Source organism: Mytilus trossulus, chromosome 2 (genome assembly GCF_036588685.1).
Source record: "Mytilus trossulus isolate FHL-02 chromosome 2, PNRI_Mtr1.1.1.hap1, whole genome shotgun sequence".
NCBI lineage: Eukaryota > Metazoa > Mollusca > Bivalvia > Mytilida > Mytilidae > Mytilus > Mytilus trossulus.
This window is the reverse complement of record NC_086374.1, coordinates 78,531,452-78,552,724: the sequence shown is the minus strand read 5'-3', so window position 1 is coordinate 78,552,724 and position 21,273 is coordinate 78,531,452. Positions and strand designations below refer to the sequence as shown.

The window sequence follows — 21,273 nt, the reverse complement described above, 5'->3', positions numbered from 1 at the left end:
TGTTGTAGACTATATAAAGCAATCTATGGAATTGCGAAAATAAGGTCCACATTGGTCAATTATATATATATAGATATATGTTATTAATATCAACTTCACTTTTTTAAAAACATTTATCATGTATTATTTTTCTTGTCACTTGTGTATACAATGTACTATGTTTGCATTTTAACCCGTCAGGGTTTCATGTTTTTTGCAATAAAGTTATTGTAATGTATTGAACCAGTTTAAACAGGTTTTGGTAGGAAATTAAGGTTTCAAAGCTGATTTGCTTTCGAATGTGCATATGTACATTAAAGATCACACTTAGATTTTGGATTTTCAAAGTAAAATTTGTGTGAATTATCCTAAGACTGGTAGTTAAATTAGAATTGTGTCAATTCTGCACTACTTTATGACCACCAAAACTTAAAATCAATTTTTATTTGTGCAGTAACATATATAATTTAGACTAGAGCAAATGTTAACAGGGCTGTAATTATAACTTTGATTGTGAAATTTTGAAAAATGCATTTATTGTTATCAAAATATCAAGCATTACTAGGAAAACTATCTAAACTATATGCCTCAAAGGAAAAATGTGTCTTGTTAAACATAAGGTTATATGTCTATGCAAATGGTTGTGTAAGTCAAAGGGGAGTAACTTAATTTATTTTTAAACTGTGATTAATCTATGGCTTGAAAAAAAGCTTTGTAAATCATACTATTTTTTTTAATTTTTTTTTTAAAGGAATGATATACAAAAACTACATTTTGACAATTATTAAAACAAATTGTATAGGTTTGATTTTAAGCCCTCAATCTACTTATGTTAAATGGTGGATGAGAACAAGAAAAGACCATGAAAATAGATTTGAGAATGGAAATTGGGAATGTGTCAAAGAGACAACAACCCAACCAAATAAAAAACATCAGCAGAAGGTCACCAACAGGTCTTCAATGTAGCGAGAAATTCCCGCACCCGGAGGCGTGAAAAACTTTATTTAAAAAACAAAATTATATTTTATCATTGAATAAGAACCAAAATGGAATTCATATTTCCTGAGAAGATTCACAAAAATGTAAAAGAATGAATGTATGAATTTTAATTTTGTTTTGTATACACTATTTCAGAAAGAGAATGGTGTGTTAGATAATGACTGTCAGTCTGACATCAGTTCTTGTAGTTCTTATCTAAGTGATGATGGTTCCAATGCTAAAGGAGAAGACAAATCAAAAGTAAGGAAACTAGTTACCCATTTTCTATAGGAATGAGTGCAGACTTTGCCAAAACCCAGAAATCAAATATCCTCAAATATGTAGGTTTTCCTCAAACCATGAAAATTGATACCCACAAAAATAAATGAATCTACAGTAAACATGGTCATGATGGTGCAATAATAGATTTAAACATTTACTATAATTCCTATTACAAGTGTTCTTGGAATGATAAGGCAATACCTTTTATGAATAATGACAGATAATTTTACACAGTAGATAAATTTTACTCTAAAGAAACAAAGCATTGTTTAATTAAAAACAAACGATAACAATAATTAGACTAATTTCACTCTTTTTTTCAAAACAGAATGCAGGCTCAACAATTCATATTGATGGTCTGAAAAAGAAGCTTATTGCTGATCAGATTCGTCAGAGAGTCCAAAGTAAACCTACTCAAAGTTCAACCCCATCTATACTTCAGCCTATGAGTATGAAGAGAGGAAGGGGAAGACCATCAAAGTCTAATTCAAAAGAGGGAATCGCATTAGAAGAAATTCAGGTAAATGTATTACTGATAAAATATGTATCAAATTTACTGTTTCAATTGTTGAGCTTAAGAGGGTTACAGGAACAATCAGTTTAAGGTACTACTACATTATTAGAGGCAAACAATATAAAAGACCCAGATGGAGCCTGCATATAGTATAAGTTAAACATGTGTTTATTTAAAGCAAATATGAACACAATACTGTAGTAAAATATGCTGGACAGATACAAGTTCTACGTTGAACATAATTTTCTACTATTTTTAGACCTATCTGGTAGAAGTTTAGAAATAAATTCAAAGCATTATGAGGCTTTATTGTTCAGACACAATACAAATAAATCAAATAACAGGACTGAGTTATATTGTAATATAGAGTGATTTACTTTGGTGGTATTAAGCAGGGCAGCCAATGAAGATGCAGGTTCAGGGGCGGTTCTAGCCATTTTAAAAGGGGGGGATCCCAACCCAGATTAAAGGGTGGGTTTTAACTATATGCTCCCATTCAAATGCATTAATCTTACATAAAAAAGAGGGGGGTCCAATAATATACATTTGGACCGTAATGACGTTTCTGACTCGAAAAATAAAAAAAAAAAAAAAATGACTCCTGTTACCGCACTCATAGCAGTTCTACAAAGTAAGTGACAATCCTTTACCAAATCTTATGTTTTCATCAGGTTTCTTTTTGAGAGAACTTTCTAAGATACTTCTATATATTTTGAGATGAATGGGATTGAAAGAATTGTATAACTTCATGTTAAGCTACAGTAAGCCTGAATTTATAATTTGGTTGTAAGACTATAACAGTGCTATATGTAATGTTTGGAACCTGTCTTTTTTGACAGGAATATAAACAACAACAGGAAGAACTAAAGAAACAGTTTGAGGCTAATCTTAAAGAACAACAGATTCAGCTCAAAATGTTTAAAAAAGCTCAAGAATTAAAGGACATGGAAACTTCAGCTAAAATTAATCAGTTGTTAGAAGCTCATGCCAATCTTGGTAAACCATTATCAAGTGAACAGGTTGAAAGCCAGTCAACTTCTAGTACATTTAAGCCAAAATCCAAAAGCTTACAGGTAAAACATATTTTAAAGATTTATAGTTTATAACGCATACCTTTCTAAGATACACAAATTCTTTGAGAATTATTTGCACTTTTCATCTCTGCTAAGGTGAAATAGTTAGACAAATTTTGGAGAGAATTTTAGTGTTGCATGATGTTTAAATCCCCCACCCTTCACCAAACCAACAGAAGAATGGTCTTCAATGGAAGGATTGACAGTTTAAACCTTTGGTGACAATTTAAGAGTTTTTACCATTTCTTTGTGTCCATTGTTATATATTAATTTTCTTCCTTTATAAATTGATTTAAAAAATGTTCTGTCAATCTTCTGGGCCAATGTGGATGTAACTATGCCTATATCATTCTCAACAGAGTTTACTTCAATGGTTACGTCTAATGATGAAGTAAGTAACTATGCCTATATCATTCTCAACAGAGTTTACTTCAATGGTTACGTCTGATGATCAAGTAAGTAACTATGCCTATATCATTCTCAACAGAGTTTACTTCAATGGTTACGTCTAATGATGAAGTAAGTAACTATGCCTATATCATTCTCAACAGAGTTTACTTCAATGGTTACGTCTAATGATCAAGTAAGTAACTATGCCTATATCATTCTCAACAGAGTTTACTTCAATGGTTACGTCTAATGATCAAGTAAGTAACTATGCCTATATCATTCTCAACAGAGTTTACTTCAATGGTTAAGTCTAATGATGAAGTAAGTAACTATGCCTATATCATTCTCAACAGAGTTTACTTCAATGGTTAAGTCTAATGATGAAGTAAGTAACTATGCCTATATCATTCTCAACAGAGTTTACTTCAATGGTTATGTCTGATGATCAAGTAAGTAACTATGCCTATATCATTCTCAACAGAGTTTACTTCCATGGTTACGTCTAATGATCAAGTAAGTAACTATGCCTATATCATTCTCAACAGAGTTTACTTCAATGGTTACGTCTAATGATCAAGTAAGTAACTATGCCTATATCATTCTCAACAGAGTTTACTTAAATGGTTACGTCTAATGATCAAGTAAGTAACTATGCCTATATCATTCTCAACAGAGTTAACTTAAATGGTTACGTCTAATGATCAAGTAAGTAACTATGCCTATATCATTCTCAACAGAGTTTACTTCAATGGTTACGTCTGATGATCAAGTAAGTAACTATGCCTATATCATTCTCAACAGAGTTTACTTCAATGGTTACGTCTAATGATGAAGTAAGTAACTATGCCTATATCATTCTCAACAGAGTTTACTTAAATGGTTACGTCTAATGATCAAGTAAGTAACTATGCCTATATCATTCTCAACAGAGTTTACTTCAATGGTTATGTCTAATGATCAAGTAAGTAACTATGCCTATATCATTCTCAACAGAGTTTACTTAAATGGTTACGTCTGATGATTAAGTAACAGAGACCAACAATAGAAAGTCACTATCCCTAGAGAACATAAGGGTTATATTTATATAGTATGTCAAGCTATAAATTATCAAAGTCTAAAAAGGTGGTGCATGAATTCAACAGAAATTATCAGAGATCTATCGTCAATACCAATCTGAAAATTACAAAATACAGAATTTAAGTTATGTGATAAGATACCACTGAGGAGAATCTGCAACAGGCAAACCCATACACAGTTCATGCTTAATATGCATCATTGATAACAAATGTCAACTGAAACCACTGTATTTTTTCATTTTTTTTAGGCTTCTATTGATAAATTAAAAGCAGCATCCAAGTTACCTTCTTCAGACAATAATAGTGCATCACAAACTGTCAAACCCAGGTTGTCGTCCCCTACAGGCAGACACACAATGACATCACCTTCTCATAAACAACAGACTTCTCACAAAACTAAATCAGGATCTCAATCTCATAATCACATATCAAAACTAGGATCTCCATCCAGAAAACATGTAGATTCACCAACCAATCTGTCCCTGGATATTGGATCACCAAGTCACAAACATGGTGATATTGGATCACCAAGTTACAAATATGGTGATATTGGATCACCAAGTCACAAACATGGTGATGCAGCAGTGTCTCCTCCAGTGCCATCACCCACAGAAAGATCAAAGTTATTTGCAGAATCATTGTTTAATAAAATTCGAACAGAGGTCGAACAAGATAACAAAAGTGATGAAAACATATTTACACGAATAAGAACTGAATCCGAGCAAAATACAACATGTGACGAGGATGATTCAAGTGATAGTGATGGATCTCAGGCTATTGAGTATGATTCAGAAGACAGGAATGAAGAGAGTGACACATCAAATCTTGCAATGAAAAGGAGTGCTGATGAAATGTCTGAAGGTGAGCTTTATAACCTTTTATAGCTGACTATGCAGTATTGGTTTTGCTAATTTTTTAATGCTGTACACAGTGATCATTTAGTCTCTGGTGGAGAGTTGTCTCATTGGCTGTTAAACACCCTCTTCTGGTTTTTATTTTGATACAAGTTAAGTACCACAGGTCACAGGAAATAGCATATTAGCATTTTCTTGTATGACTGAACTTTAACAAATTGGTTTCTTTTTTGCATTTTAGCTTGTCATGTTTTAGACTGTTTGTTAATCTTTTGATTGAATAATACGTTTCAGGAAGACCTTTTTTTAAGTTTACATTAAAAAAATATCCAGATATATGTCAGATAGTTATTTTTCAGGTTTAATATGAAGAAGGGAAATGGTTAATTATAATATTATAGTAACGGTTGAACCATCGCTGCAGAAAATTGACAATTTCAATCTTATGAGTGGGACTATGATTTGACTTTGACAGATGCATGTCGATGTAAATATGTACCGGTATCTTTGTCTTTCAAAAAGTACCTAGCAGTTACCGCAGCACTTTGCAGAATATTTTGACATCATTTTTCTGAGTTACCTGCATTAAAGATAATGGTTTATACCATTGATTTAGTGGCAACCATATTACTCTCATTCCTGCCTGATATTGACTATTTTTTCCATTTTAACACTCAGTAAGTTCAGTTTAGTGGTCACAGTTTCATAAAAGCACATGTATATGTACATTTACCATGATTGAAAGTTTGGACTTCAAGCTGTCATTTCAGTTCAACTACGGCAGTTATGAAATAAAGATGGAGGGCCAAATGGACCATGTATGAATGGCTGTCAAATGAATTAAAACACTGATAAAGCTGATGTCTAAAGCTTCATGCTATAAACCAAAAGACAAATTAGAAATCAGTCTGAAAATAATGACCATCTTCGAGACAGCCTAAACTCATTACTGAAAATAATTTTCCATAGAAAAATTATAAAAAATATCATGTCCTCTTTTAAAAACTACTGGTAATTGTTGAAAACAAAACCTTTATCTTACCAATGTTTTGAAGTTAAGGAATAATGTAATAAACCAACTAACTAATTGCCCATTTTCATATTATGTTGCATGAAGTATCTTATACTATACCACTACATTTATTTTAATTTCTTGAATGTTATGATTTGAAGCATATTTTAGTTACACCATTTAAAACAATTTTCAGATTATGATGGATCAAGTTCAAATAGTAAAAGACCGAGAGTTCAGACAGATGAAAGAGAATTAAAGGTACCTTTAGAAAGAGGCTGGAAACGATCAACCACAATACTTGCCATTGGAAAGAGAGGGTTTATAGGAGAAGTTCTTTACTTTGCTCCATGTGGCAAAAAAATGAAAACAATTCCAGATGTAATGAGAGTGAGTACACTTGTGATTTATGAAATTGTCATAAAATTATCAAGATATAAGAATGAAGAACTAAAATAAATATGTAAGACAAATTCAAAAAGAATTTCAAATACAAATATTGCATACATATAGATTAAGGTTGTGTATTTAGTTGAAACTGGCACTAGTTATATTTGATAGTTAAAAAACAGTAATTAAGATGATACTTTTGATTGCCAATAAGACAAGAGACTGAAGGACATGGATTAAAATCACTAATGAGTATAAACAAACCATAACAGTATTGAAAGCTATAAAAGATGCTGGCATGACAAAAAATGAAACCATTCAAACAAGTGAACTGTCAGCCTGTTTTATGCTTAAATGGTTGAACAAAAAAACAAGTATGATAAACAATATCGGGGCCTTTTATAACTGACTATGTGTTATGGGCTTTGCTCATTGTTGAAGGCCGTACAGTGACCTATAGTTGTTAATGTCTGTGAGTGTGTCATTTTGGTCTCTTGTGGACAGTTGTCTCATTGGCAAACATACCACATCTTCTCTTTTAGCTCACCGGGCCCGCAGGGCCAAGTGAGCTTTTCTCATCACTTGGCGTCCGTCGTCCGCCGTTAACTTTTACAAAAATCTTCTCCTCTGAAACTACTGGGCCAAATGAAACCAAACTTGGCCACAATCATCATTGATGTATCTAGTTTAAAATGTGTGTTTTGTTACCCGGTCAACCAACCAAGATGGCCGCCATGGCTAAAAATAGAACATAGGGGTAAAATGCAGTTTTTGGCTTATAACTCAAAAACCAAAGCATTTAGAGCAAACCTGACATGGGTAAAATTGTTTATCTGGTCAAGGTCTATCTGCCCTGAAATTTTTAGATGAATCAGACAACCCATTGTTGGGTTGCTGCCCCTAAATTGGTAATTTTAAGGAAATTTTACTGTTTTTGGTTATTATCTTGAATATTATTATAGATGGAGATAAACTGTAAACAGCAATACTGTTCAGCAAAGTAAGATTTACAAATAAGTCAACATGACCAAAATGGTCAGTTGACCCCTTTAGGAGTTATTGCCCTTTATAGTCAATTTTTAACCTTTTTTCGTAAATCTCCATGATCTTTTACAAAAATCTTCTCCTCTGAAACTACCGGGCCAAATTAATCCAAACTTGGCCACAATCATCATTTATGTACATGTATCTAGTTTAAAACTTGTGTTTTGTTAACCAGCCAACCAACCAAGATGGCCGCCATGGCTAAGAATAGAACATAGGGGTAAAATGCAGGTTTTGGCTTATAACTCAAAAACCAAAGCATTTAGAGCAAATCTGACAGGGAGGGAAATTGTTTATCTGGTCAAGATCTATCTGCCCTGAAATTTTTAGATGAATCAGACAACCCATTGTTGGGTTGCTGCCCCTAAATTAGTAATTTTAAGGAAATTTTACTGTTTTTGGTCATTATCTTGAATACTGTTATAGATGGAGATAAACTGTAAACAGCAATAATGTTCAGCAAAGTAAGATTTACAAATAAGTCAACATGACCAAAATGGTCAGTTGACCCCTTTAGGAGTTTTTGCTTTTTATAGTCAATTTTTAACCTTTTTTCGTAAATCTCCATGATCTTTTACAAAAATCTTCTCCTCTGAAACTACCGAGCCAAATTAATCCAAACTTGGCCACAATCATCATTGATGTATCTAGTTTAAAATTTGTGTTTTGTTACCCGACCAACCAACCAAGATGGCCGCCACGGCTAAAAATAGAACATGGAGGTTAAATGCAGTTTTTGGTTATTACTCAAAAACCAAAGCATTTAGAGCAAATCTGACAATGGATAAAATTGTTTATCTGTTCAAGATCTATCTGCCCTGAAATTTTTAGATGAATCGGACAACTTGTTGTTAGGTTGCTGCCCTTAAATTGGTAATTTTAAGGAAATTTTGCTGTTTTGGGTTATTATCTTGAATATTATTATAGATAGAGATAAACTGTAAACAGCAATAATGTACAGCAATTTAAGACTCAAAAATAAGTCATAATGACCAAAATGGTCAATTGACCCCCTAAGAAGTTATTGTCCTTTTAATCAATTTTTAACAATTTTCATAAAATTTGTAAATTTTTACTAACATTTTCCACTGAAACTACACGGACAAGTTCATTATAGTTTGAGATTATTGTAAGCAGCAAGAATGTTCAGTAAAGTAAGATGTACAAACACATCACAATCACCTAAACACAATTTTTTCATGAACTGTCTGCTTCCTTTGTTTAATTCACATATACCAAGGTGAGCGACACAGGCTCTTTAGAGCCTCTAGTTATAATAACCAATTTCAACCACAGAATTACAGGCTCATTATTTGGGTTTTGCACATAAAGAATATAGCTTGGTTAATTATGTTTGTGAGCACTATTCCTGCCTTTACCTGGGACAGAGGTGTAACAGAACAACATGAGAATAAACTGTAAACAGTTATTAGAAAGCACTCCTCAAATTGGTACACAGCACAAAATCCTGAATAAAAAGTGGAAGACACAACGTACTGAAAACTAGTGCATTACAGTTACAACTAATTCAAAAATTCATGCTAATAATAAACCACAAAGTATAAGGCAAATTAGTTTGAAATAATTATTAATCAGCACTTCAGGCAGAATGGAATTGTAATTATGTACCCCTGGAACATTTCTAGATTATTCTTTAAAATGACAAACACCGAAGATGCTGGAAGTACCATAATGGTGCAGGGATACAGCTGTGTCTATCATTGAAATGATATCATAAAGGTGATATACATGTACTTGACAAGCTTTTCTTGTTAGGTAAATAACTCAGAAATCCCCTTTGATTCATTTTAAATGCAATTGATTTTTATTTTTCAGTATATTGACAAACATGTGATCACCAACCTTGGGAGGGAAAATTTTTCTTTCTGTACTAGAGTAAATGTTGGTGAATTCTATGAACAAAGAGGAGAAGAAAATGTAAGTATCAATCTAAAAAAACATATATCACATTTGTTGGTCCCAAATCCATAGTAATTCATATGTCATGGTGGATCTATAAAACAAAAAAAATACTAAGGATTTAAACCTCATTGTCACTTTATTTTTGTGTGGCAAGAATGAAGATGGTATGTCTAATGAACCAAACACATTGCCATTCTGACCATTAATTTAGAATGTGTCCTTTCTGCTCTGAATGCTTTTATATCAATTAAAATCAACCACTTACTTTATATTTAAAAGGCATATAGAAATCAATTAAATAATTACAAATCTTTTCAAATTCTTTAAAAAAAAGTATCTATTCTAAAGCAAGCTTAGAAAATACTTTGTCTTAAAATGGTATTTTTGAAAAAATCAAGGACTTCATAAAGCTGAGACAACATGTCCAAACGTTTGTATCTTCCCACTCCACATTTAATTTACAGAAATTTGGAATTTCCCTATCTATATTGGATCAAGGTGTAATACCACCATGAATTAAGAAATACTTGGCATAGGAAAAGCTTTATCCTGTCCAGTTCTATAGACAAAATTTCACACAACATTTCATTGCATATAAGAAAAAAAACATCATCGGAAGTTAACCATATGTTTGAAACCTCTCTTTTACCTGTGTGCAAGCTTAAGTTTCCCAAATATTCTATTGAAACCCCAAATAAAAAAAATAATGGTGCTTTGAAATACCCAAGATAGTTATTTATGACCCAGAAATTTTTTACTGCAATGAAATGTGGTTTAAATTACCTTTACTGTCAAATTCAAGTGAATATTTTTTTTTACAACCCTTTTTTGTATGCAACTGGATGCACCATTATCAAACATGATGTTCTATGATTTGGTGGTATTGCACCTCAAATAAAACAGTTTTTACAACTTCCAACATTGGATAAAATGGTTGGTGATTGTAATTGGTAACTAATGGTAACTGGTCCTGCATTAGGGATACAGATAAATCTTGGTATGCAATGAAAATGTATTTTTTCAAACCTAATCGTGGTAAGTTAGTAAAGATGTCTATACTTTACAGGAGATCGTCAAATTAACACAGCCAGAAATTGTTCAAAGAATGACACTGATTGAAAGTAAAAGACAGAAACTCAGAAAACTAAAAGAACAAAGAGGAAGGAAGAAATCAGAGAAACAGAATAAACAAATTTTGTTAGCTAAACAAATGATGGAACAAAAATTTAAAAAGAAGGTTGAACAGCAGGGTAAGTTAGTGTTGCAGTAAAAGAATTCTCCTCCATTACAAAACACATCAATCATTCTACATATTGTTTTATCTGTGTTTGTATTATGTTGTTATGTCTTGCCTAACACATTGTTGGCAAATGACATTACATCTGTGAAAGGTCTGTTATCCTAAAAAATGGTATGGATATATGTAAAACATTTCAGTAAATGTATTTTGGTCTAAGACTGCTACAAATGGCTAGATTTGCATGCATGAGTCTAGAAGCTTTTAACAATAACAAATTGCAACCTTTTTGCTCTAGGGCTTTCACATGAGGTGACCTCCATGAATAATCAATAAGTCAATAAAGCAAAATGATTATTTGGTTTGAAGAAAAATACATGGAGAGCTATATTCATAGATAATAATGATAAACCAGATGAATATATTGTGACTATATCCTTTAAATCTTTGTGTAAAAAGTACAAGAAGAAAAAATACCTTCAAATGAATGAAGTCATTCTTTTCAAGATATGGCCAAGAAAGCAGCAGAGTATAGGCTTCAAAAGACATCAGAAAAACAGCGTCTCAAGGATATGGCATATAGAATCAAGCATATGAAAGGTATGCAAATTTGTTGTCATTAAATTTGAAACTAACATTACAATTGCATATATTGCAATGTCACATGTTCAAATGCCAACAGATAGGCATACAGACTAATGCTCTCATATGAGTCAAAATTCAACACTGGGATGTCTTCAACAAAATGGAGAAATTCAGTCTATTCCAAAAGATGCAAAATTTGTCAAACAAATATTATCCCATATTAAATTTGAATGTACAAATGTCTCTCATTTGTATGTACAAATGTCAAAAATGTGTATCATTCGTAATGCTTGACTTTGAAGCTTCATAGACTGTATGTACATCACAAATATAACCATGCATGATTAAGGTTTCAATTGTAACATGAAGGATGTTCGCTCCTCTGTTTTAAAATAACAAAAACTTTTGAACAATCTTCTTTAAGATTGTTAAAGTTTGATTGTATAAAATAATGCAACTTAAAAAGTTGAAAAAAATGATTTTCTGTAGTTTTTCATACATTTAACTATGAAATAAAAACCAAGGCTTTTATAAGATTTTAAAAATCACTACCTGGATGAAGGAACTGATTATCTGACAAAAAGTAAGAAATAAGAGTAGTAAACATCCTATAGATTTTTATTATAACGATTACAGTGATGTGGCATGAATTGTTCTGTATATTGTTTGAAGCATGTTTGAGTCAGACGGTCAAAGTTTTGTATATGTGTTTGTATATGAAACAATTTTATTGTTGTAAAACATATGAAATAGAAATTTTTATTGAACAAATAGTAATTCTTTTAATTGGAGAGATTTTGAAATTAGGACAAACTTGTCCTAAAACCATAGCTTTTACAAAAACGTTAAATACTGGAGTCAGAAATTTAACTTTGTTTTTAAAGTAAAACAAGATAAACATAGTTATGATGGTACATGTACTATCACAACAATGATGGATATAAAACAGGGTGACCTGAATGTTTAAATTTAAACAAGTTTTTAGGCCAAAGATTAATTGTTCACCTGCATTTTTATTTACACTTTTAAAAGTTGTAACAGGAAATATGTTTTGTAATTTTATTCTTAAAAGTCATTTCTGATTTTTAAAATTTAAACCCATATTGAATGGTCATTCTATTCATGTCAAGATCATATGCAGTTATATTTATATGAATTATTAAGTAATACTTGTTCAGTATACAAATAAGGTAACTTATACCAGCTAATTCAATTCAATTTTTTATTTACACTCAGACACAAAATATGTGTTACATGAGGACAAATTACAAATCAAATACAATAAATGACAGAATAGACAGGTAACTAATAACAAAAGTGTAATTTCTAAAGATAATAAAACTTGTAAGATACAGTCAATAAAGTGAAACTGAACTGCATAAGAACATAGCTTATCAAAGAGTTGTTTCAACACTCCAAACATAGCTTATACCCAGTCCCTCTCAACATTTAAGCTCTGTCACAATTTATGATAACAAGTTTAAAGGTTGTTAGAGCACTAGTCAGAATTGTTCAGCATTTCTGGATACAAAGTTAATCCTTATATAAAAATGGAATACAATAAGTTATATATAAATAATAAGATAAAAATCTGTATAGAAAAAGTGCTTATAGAAATAGAAATACACAAAAACAAAACTGGACAATCCGACATATCGTTTTGAATCAATCTGTGCTCTTTTCCCAAACATTACCTGCTGCTTGTATAGCAGAGAAGTAGAAAATACTGGTCTAAAGAAAATTTGTTTTGTTTTAGCTAGGGATTAAATATATTCATTCCTAATTGAAGCAAGCACATGACCACACACAAATGAGACCATTCCAATTCTGTACTAAAACAATCATTTATGGAGGAAAATATTATTCCAGTACATTGTAGATGATATTATGGAGAAGGAAAGTGTTTTTAGTGTTGACAATTAATATTTGGATACTGATTAAATGAATTGAATTATTTTCTATTTAACAGCTTTAGAAAAAAGGAAACAACAGGAACAGCTTAGATTGTTGAAAGAACAAGAAAAACTTCAGAGACATGAACAAATGAGAATGGAGCGTGAATTAAGAGCTCAACAGATATTGGAGGTTAGAAATGTTACATATAAATTGTATATATGTTTTATTTTTGTCTTTATATGAATGCCTGGGAGCACACATGTCAAAAATTATAGATTTCACATCACAGATTTATGTACTAACTTTAATACAGCACTATTTTATAACATCCCACTATTTTCTCTTGATACAAGATTACATTTCATTGAACAACCATGCAGCTTTGTTTACCAGGGTTTTAAGTCCGTGTCAATATATCTTTGGTAGTTGAATTAATGAATTGCCTTGACATGCCTTGACAAAACATATATGTCAGATATGTACTATCATTTTCACACACAATTTGTATTGCGAAAGTTGTCATTTCACCTTTAAGTCTTTGTAAGAATATCTTTTCCAAATTTTCTGTTGGTAATATTAAATCAAAATGTAAACCTGTGATACAGTCAGGTTTTGTGTATATTTCTATTTAAATCAGTTTTGTGTCTCCCTTCTCACTGACTTTTCTTAATTAGAACCCATGTTAACACACATTTAAATTACAGCTATTTTGACTTTGAAAATCAAATGAATGGCATTGCTATGGATTTTTTTGCATGCTTAAATAAAAATTAAAAGTGTATGCAGGGTTTAGGTCAATGAGACAGCAACCCAACAGAAAATAGAATCAACAACACTAAGATATAGAGGACAACAATATATATAGTCTTCAACAACAAACAGGGGTTGAAGTCATAAAACTTTGCTCACTGCTCGTAGCACAAAAATTATGCTCGAAACACCAAATCCAGTATTTTGATTGGTTGATTCTTGAGTCTGCATTTAATTTTGATATTGATCAGCTTGTAATGAAAATTTGAATTATAATTGCATATACTGTGAAAGTACTTTAATTCGTGGGTATCAATTTTCGTGGTTTGAGCAATATTTACATGTTCGTGGGTTTTTAAATTCGTGGATTTTAGTTTTCTAAAAAAATAGAATTGAAAAGCCTTAAGAAATGAAGGTTACAAATAGTCTTGATTGAAGGAAATTGCAAAGTAAACATTGACCCGTGTAAAATCGTAGTGATAACACTAATTAACCCATGATAAAGTGATCAACAGATTGAAGACCATCAGATGGTGTTAATTAGGCCATAAACATGTCACCTGAAGAAAACAGTAACGAAAATAAATGCTATAAAGGTATCTTGAATTTTCTAATAATTCTTATCAAAATCAAGTCCAACATGAAATTATTACTTCTCATATGTACGAGAACTATGAGGATATAAAATGAACACTTTATCATACTTCTAGCATATCAATACCGGAAATCTGACTTTCATTCATCAAAATTATTTTTTATGAGAATTAAAAGATCAAAAGTTGTACAGTTTAGGTTATTAAAGATGAAATGGGTATAATCCTGCATGCGGATGTAGTTCTGTGACTGCTATTAAAGTATTCTTAGATTTGACGTTATTCAATACATTTTCTAGATCATATCAGTAGTCAAACCTACCGAAGGGGATTTTTCCATGTCTTGATTTATTTGGAAAATGGTTGTTGTATTTCGTTGGACACTTAAATTCGTGGATAAAGTCATCCACGAAAACCACGAAAATTGGTACCCCACGAATAAAAGTACTTTCACAGTAAGGTGAATTAAATATTTGAACCAAACAAAGGGTGCCCCCTACAATTTATATAACAAACATTTTGAAAGTGAGTTTTTCTTCTATTTCTTGTTTAAAGTACTCTATAATCGATAGGCAATATAGGAAAGGTGTACTGACATAAGAGGTCTCTAAACACATTAGCTTCAAATGGAGCTTTCCTTAGTAGAAGCCATATTAATTATGTGTATCAGCGGGGAAAATGTGAAAGCATAAAAATATAGTATAAGCCAATACACATAATTAACAGTGCCTGGTGATGTTTCATAGCCTGACTGGTATCAGTCCAAAAGGGACCTTCTTCAGAGGCATTCTACCATTCTGCCTCTGATGAAGATCCCTTTTTGACTGAAACCGGTAAAGCTATGAAACATCACCAGCCGCTGTAAATTATGTGTATATACTATATTTATATACTATAATCTATACCCTGATCTGGCAATTTTAGTTTTGAGTAAAATACAGCGGATATTATGTGGCTGGATTCAGTAATCACAATGTTAGGAAGCATTGTTATGTAATATATTGCATGAGTATTTAGATGGGTTAGGATTGACAACAAGTCACTTGTTTTTATGTATTTGTCAGAATTATGTTATACTTGTTGGGAAAACCTTATCAATGCATGTTATTTACTTAAAACAAAAGTGAACATCAGGCTGCAGTAAGCTTGATGAAGTATAAAATCCTTGGACTGGATGGAGCTGTGGAATCCTGTTCAAGATAATTTAATAATTGTTTTGTTTTCATTTTTTGTTATCTGATATTCCCTATTTCTTAACAGTATATGTTATTATTTATGTTATAATTTTCCAGACCAATTTACTGTGGTATCATATGGAGAGAGTAAGTGATGCCATGTATTTATCTGTATGCTAACTCTCTGTTTTACTTTGACAATCATAGCTTCATTCTTGTTTTTTTAATTTGCATATAAACTTTCTGTATAATCTCTGGCTTGGACATCATTAATATATATTCTTTCTGTAGCAGGCTTATTATTGTATTATTACTAAGGGTGTAGTACTTTTATTATTTTCATTAATAAATTAAGTACTATATTCAGTTTATATTACAGCTATATTATTATCATCTGAACTAGTGCATGATTTGTTCTCCAGAAATCCTTCTTGGTAAAAAAAAATATGTCTCTCCTTCGACAAAGGGAGACAATATGTTTTTGTGGTATTTCCTCTTCTTTCTGTACTCGTATAACCTTGTCTGGTCAATCAATTAAACTTTGATATTGATATGATATTTGGCTTGATGATGAACTACAATAAGTCAGTATCATTTATATCATTGTGACCTTCATGTGATCTCTGTTTTCCTTTTAAAACATAACTTTTTATCCTTATAAACAGAATTTTGCTATTTTACACATGAGTGTAGATCCTCAAGACAATCAAGCTTGCACAAATGAAGATGATCTCTGACCTTGACTTTTAATGTTATTTTTGTTTTATGTGCTTTTAAAAATTGTACCAATAAGGCTAGGCAAACTATACCTGGGGTAAAAAATCTTAGTGTTTTGGATATTTTAACATTTTTTTAAGCAGAAGATTTTCAGAAAATACACATACTAATAATGTCTATGTCAGTATAAAACTGCTGACTACTGGGCTGGTGATACCATAAGGGATGAAATCTTGACCATATATATCATAAGTTGTCATTCTAATACCTTTCCAGTGCATTATAGTTTTTATCCTGGGGGTCATTCCCCTTCCCTGAACCTGAATTGTTATTTGTCACAACAATACCTTTCCAGTTTTATGTGTTTGTTATTCCTTTCATTAAATGTAGTGAGTTCTTTACATGCTATAGATGAAGGAGAGACATGTTTTGGTCCACTTTTGAAAACCTTAGTTTTTAACAATATTTTTACCCTTTATTTGCTTTTATAAGATTTGTTTTGTTCCAGATTAAGAATTAACTATTATTCATATACTTTATAAATGTCTAAAAGTTTTAATGAAGGTGATTTTCTAGAATATAAATGAATATGACAAGGCTGTAATATAATAAATGTATATGTAAGCAATATTCCTAAAATATATCTTTCTTAATCAGATATCCTTGTGCTACTTTAATTTGTTCTACATGCTCCTGTATACAGGCTATTGCTATTGTATTTGTCTTTGTTAACACAACATATTAAAATTTCAAAATTTCAATCCTAATTTTACTATCAAAAGTTAGAGAAAACCTACTTTAGGATAAGGTATCCAGTTAAAATGATGAAAATTAATCAATTGTAAACAATGAAAAATACTATATCAATATACTGTAACCTAGTGCCTGTGATTTGATCAACTTTATCAAGTTGGCAGAGCTTACATAGAGATCGAAATCAAACACTCCACATTTTACCTATTAGAGTTATTTAGTCTACTAGTATTAACCTCAACCCACCTATCTACAAACAAGTTCTAGCTTTATTGCCAAAAATAATGATTTAAGAAATGAAATTTAGAAAAGATTCAAAAGAGATTTTTTCTCACAAGTATGACTATCTTTTGTAAAACTTATATTCGTAATAGTGTTATACTGTGTAACCTGTGTTACCCAACACACAGGGGGACCTGAAGTCTATTAAGCAGGGTGTCAGAATACCCACGCTTTTTCTACAACGCTTGGCATATTTTGGGACCATGAAAATGTTTCTGTTAAAGCAGGATGTTGGAATACTCATGTGTTGGATTAGGCAGGTTACACAGTACAACAAGAATTGTCAGAGCAACAGTAGGAGCCAAGTTTAGTGGTATGAAAAAAAGCCAGAATCCGGCTTTTGTTGTCATTGATTGTGTCCTTGGACTGTTGGTTTGATGAACGTTGTTTATAGTTGACTAGAGTCTATTGGAAATGTGTCAGTGGATTGATACTGCCATGGTCCTCTATTGATTTCTATGTTTTCATTGAATGTATAGAAAATGTATTGAAATTGAAATAAAAGATATGAACCAATATTGGAAATGAAGAAGTTGTTTAGTAGATATGCACATGTGAAGCTCTTAGTTTATACATATCATATGACCAACTAAGTTTTAAAGTGATGACTGACTGATAATTGTTTTAACATTTGAGTACGAAGGAAATATACATTTGAAAAGACCTGCTAGATCAATTTGAAACCAGATTTTGTCACAGTTGATCATTTAAAGGTTCTTGTCAATCAAAATTTTGTTGAATTCCAGGTATAATTTTGCTATAATAGCATCATTAGGGATGCAGACCTGCAAGACCCTTTAGCTTTACTTGTTACATTATATTTGTATGTTTCAATATAATTACTGTAAATTCTGAAATTATTGTGATGTTTTTATTATTGCAAAGGTGCAACAGGGTTATAATTGCAATAATTCAAACTCCCATTTTAAATTTTTTTAAATGAATTAAACATGATTTTTTTCAATATCGCAAAAATTAAAATCGCAGTAGAGTCCAAAATGACAAAATCGCAATAATAAATGCATGCAATAATTGCTGAATTTACAGTATGTAAACTATAGAAATTTTGAATTCATGAACTGATAAATTTTGCTGGAACATTAGAAAATACAACTCTTTTTAGTACAATGTATATCAAACTGTGAATAAATATATAAAGAAATTTCAATTTGGATTTTATTTACTTTGAATTTAAAGCAATAATGACTGTTACTAATAGTTGACTTTTTGTAGGATAGAGAAATGAAAAGGCAGCAGGCTTTATTGATGAAAGAACAAGTTAATACGGTAAAATTTGATTAACTTTAAAACTTATTACAACACCCATGTCTGTCCATCCCATGAGATTTTTATCGCATTTTTCTCAGGAACTACGAAGAAGAGCTCTCTGAAATTTTATCTTAATAATGTCACCTTGCAATACCTTGAGACACTGTTATTCTGTTTTGAGCTGTCATCCACTCAAGTTTTACCCTGTTAAGCTGTGGCTTTACCTTTAACTGTCATCCACCCAATTTCTTTAAAAAAAAAAGGGGGTTATAGGGGAAAAGAATCTGTATCTAAAACTAATCTTATTTGGCTTTTTTCAAAGTTTTAACATTTGACGTCTTGTTTGAGAGTTATGTCCTTTACTAAAATAAACACATTTGGTGTGCCTAATATATTTAGTATGTCACATCAACCAAAAGATACACATTGTAATATAACAAGTTATGTCCTTATTAAGAAAAAAAATGGACAAATTATGATATAAATTCTTTATTGTTGAATAATGTTTCTCTCCAGAATAATTGCTAACAGTAAAAGGCTAGTCAATTTGAGAGTTTGGGAAAGCTTAATCTTATTTCACATCTAGTGGAAGGGCACTTTACTTCAAAAACAATTCTTCCTATGTTTAGTTATCCGTTCAGCATTAACATTTTAATGTTCTTAACAGGATAGAGAAAGAAGACGTCAGCATATACTGTTGGTGAAAGCATTAGAGACACAAAAGAAGCAGGCAGTAAGAAAATTCATAATTAAAGAACTGTAAAAGGCTTGGTGGAGTTCGGCTGTTGTCTACTCTATGGTCGGGTTGTTGTCGCTTTGACACATTCACCATTTCCTTTCTCAATTTTATTACAGACCAGATATTCACTACTTGATTATAACATTTGAAGGCACAATTATCCACATTTTTTTTATGGCATTGTTGTAAAGCAAAATGTTTTTAAATGAATACAAAAAAAACCAACCAAATCAGATTTGTTGTTTGCTATAGAAAATCTAGGATGAACTTGAGGACTTTTTCATTGTGTTATTTTATTGAAATATTGGCACAAAGTCAGTGATGATATTTACTCTTAAAATATGCTAGCAAATAAACCTATGTGACTAACATTTTTTGATATTTTAGTTTGTTGAAGGTGAAAACACAAAATAAATCCAATTTCAATATTTTTTTTAGCTAAATTCTTGAGAGCCCATTACCCCTTTTTGTTGATCAATTACCCTACATTGTATTTTTGATGCATATTTGCTGTGGAACTATCCCCCATACAACTAAATGTTATCCTAATCTCTGTCATAAATTGGAACTTAGTAATAATAGAAAATTATACTACATGTATCTTCATTTGCCTTATGCCAAATACAGAAGAATGTTCATTTAAGTTTGCAAATGCGTTCTTATTTACACTATCCAGACTTACCATAAGAAACTGTAAAAACAATGTGGCAAATATGTTAAATTTGGATGCTGCTAAAAATAGAAATTAGTAGATTTTTTTTTAATTGCAAATAGATTAAAGGTGAACAGTGATTTAATTTATATTTATAGGAGAAAGATAGAATTAAAGAATCCAGAATGGCTGAGAAGAAGATTTCAAGAGAAAGAAAAATGGTAACAATCCCATTACAGAATTATTATTAATGATCCCATTGGTGATAAAAATGGCCACTGTCATTTAAAAAATTGACAAAAGGACATGTTAATTGCCAATTACTAGCAAACTTTGTGTAAATGATATAACATAACTACCATGATGAGAAAAGTTAACTCAATATGAAAAAAGGAGATATGGGGGCATTCATCAATTCTACACTAACTAAAAACACGAAAAGCATGAGACATATAGTCTTCAACAATAAACAGGTGTCTGCATATGTCAAACTCCAAACATCCTTGCTTAAAACAAGTTGTAAATAGATTGAACAGCGTTTTGCCTTGAATTTACTTGAAATCATTATAAATACGGTAAGTGTTTTACTAGCTTTCTTATTTCATAGTGATATTATATGTATCAAATTTGGTTTACATAGTCATTTTATAAGAGGTCACTTAGTTTGGCCTGGTTATTTATAATAATATGTTACTTTGTCTCAACAAGAATTTCTATTTGTAGGAGCAAAGACGACAGGAGCTACAATTACTTAGAGAACTAAGGAGACCAGTTGATGACATGCAGCTAAAAGAAGCCAGGGTATGTCAATTTTTCTTTTGTGTTTAACAATAAATACTAGTTGAAAAAAGAAACTATACACCATTAAAAAACAATCTAAAATTAAAACTTAAATTTTAAAGGCATGTAAAACTTCTAATTTAAAAAAAATAGATTGAATATGTTTTATATACTGTATGGCTAATTTTTTTTTATAAAAACGTTTACATGGACTTTATTAGAACTTTATTGACTACAACTAGAATTATGATTACTGTGGATTCATTTATTTTCGTGGGTACCAATTTTCGTGGAATAAGGAAAACTTGCATATTCGTGGATATTTTATTT

The 21,273-nt window shown here is 31.1% G+C and overlaps 1 protein-coding gene across 1 annotated transcript in view; it reads left to right on the top strand.

Moving 5' to 3' along the window:
* The window catches only part of LOC134706012 (bromodomain adjacent to zinc finger domain protein 2B-like), a 49,834-nt gene that overhangs the window by 5,020 nt on the left and 23,541 nt on the right, over positions 1 to 21,273 (top strand). The window contains exons 3-16 of the mRNA XM_063564725.1: positions 1,114 to 1,218; positions 1,568 to 1,759; positions 2,593 to 2,826; positions 4,541 to 5,153; positions 6,355 to 6,548; positions 9,429 to 9,530; positions 10,582 to 10,765; positions 11,260 to 11,352; positions 13,307 to 13,422; positions 15,869 to 15,898; positions 18,737 to 18,790; positions 19,440 to 19,505; positions 20,322 to 20,384; positions 20,887 to 20,964. Coding sequence (XP_063420795.1) covers positions 1,114 to 1,218; positions 1,568 to 1,759; positions 2,593 to 2,826; positions 4,541 to 5,153; positions 6,355 to 6,548; positions 9,429 to 9,530; positions 10,582 to 10,765; positions 11,260 to 11,352; positions 13,307 to 13,422; positions 15,869 to 15,898; positions 18,737 to 18,790; positions 19,440 to 19,505; positions 20,322 to 20,384; positions 20,887 to 20,964 — 2,124 coding nt within the window. The remainder of the gene's footprint in view (positions 1 to 1,113; positions 1,219 to 1,567; positions 1,760 to 2,592; positions 2,827 to 4,540; positions 5,154 to 6,354; positions 6,549 to 9,428; positions 9,531 to 10,581; positions 10,766 to 11,259; positions 11,353 to 13,306; positions 13,423 to 15,868; positions 15,899 to 18,736; positions 18,791 to 19,439; positions 19,506 to 20,321; positions 20,385 to 20,886; positions 20,965 to 21,273) is intronic.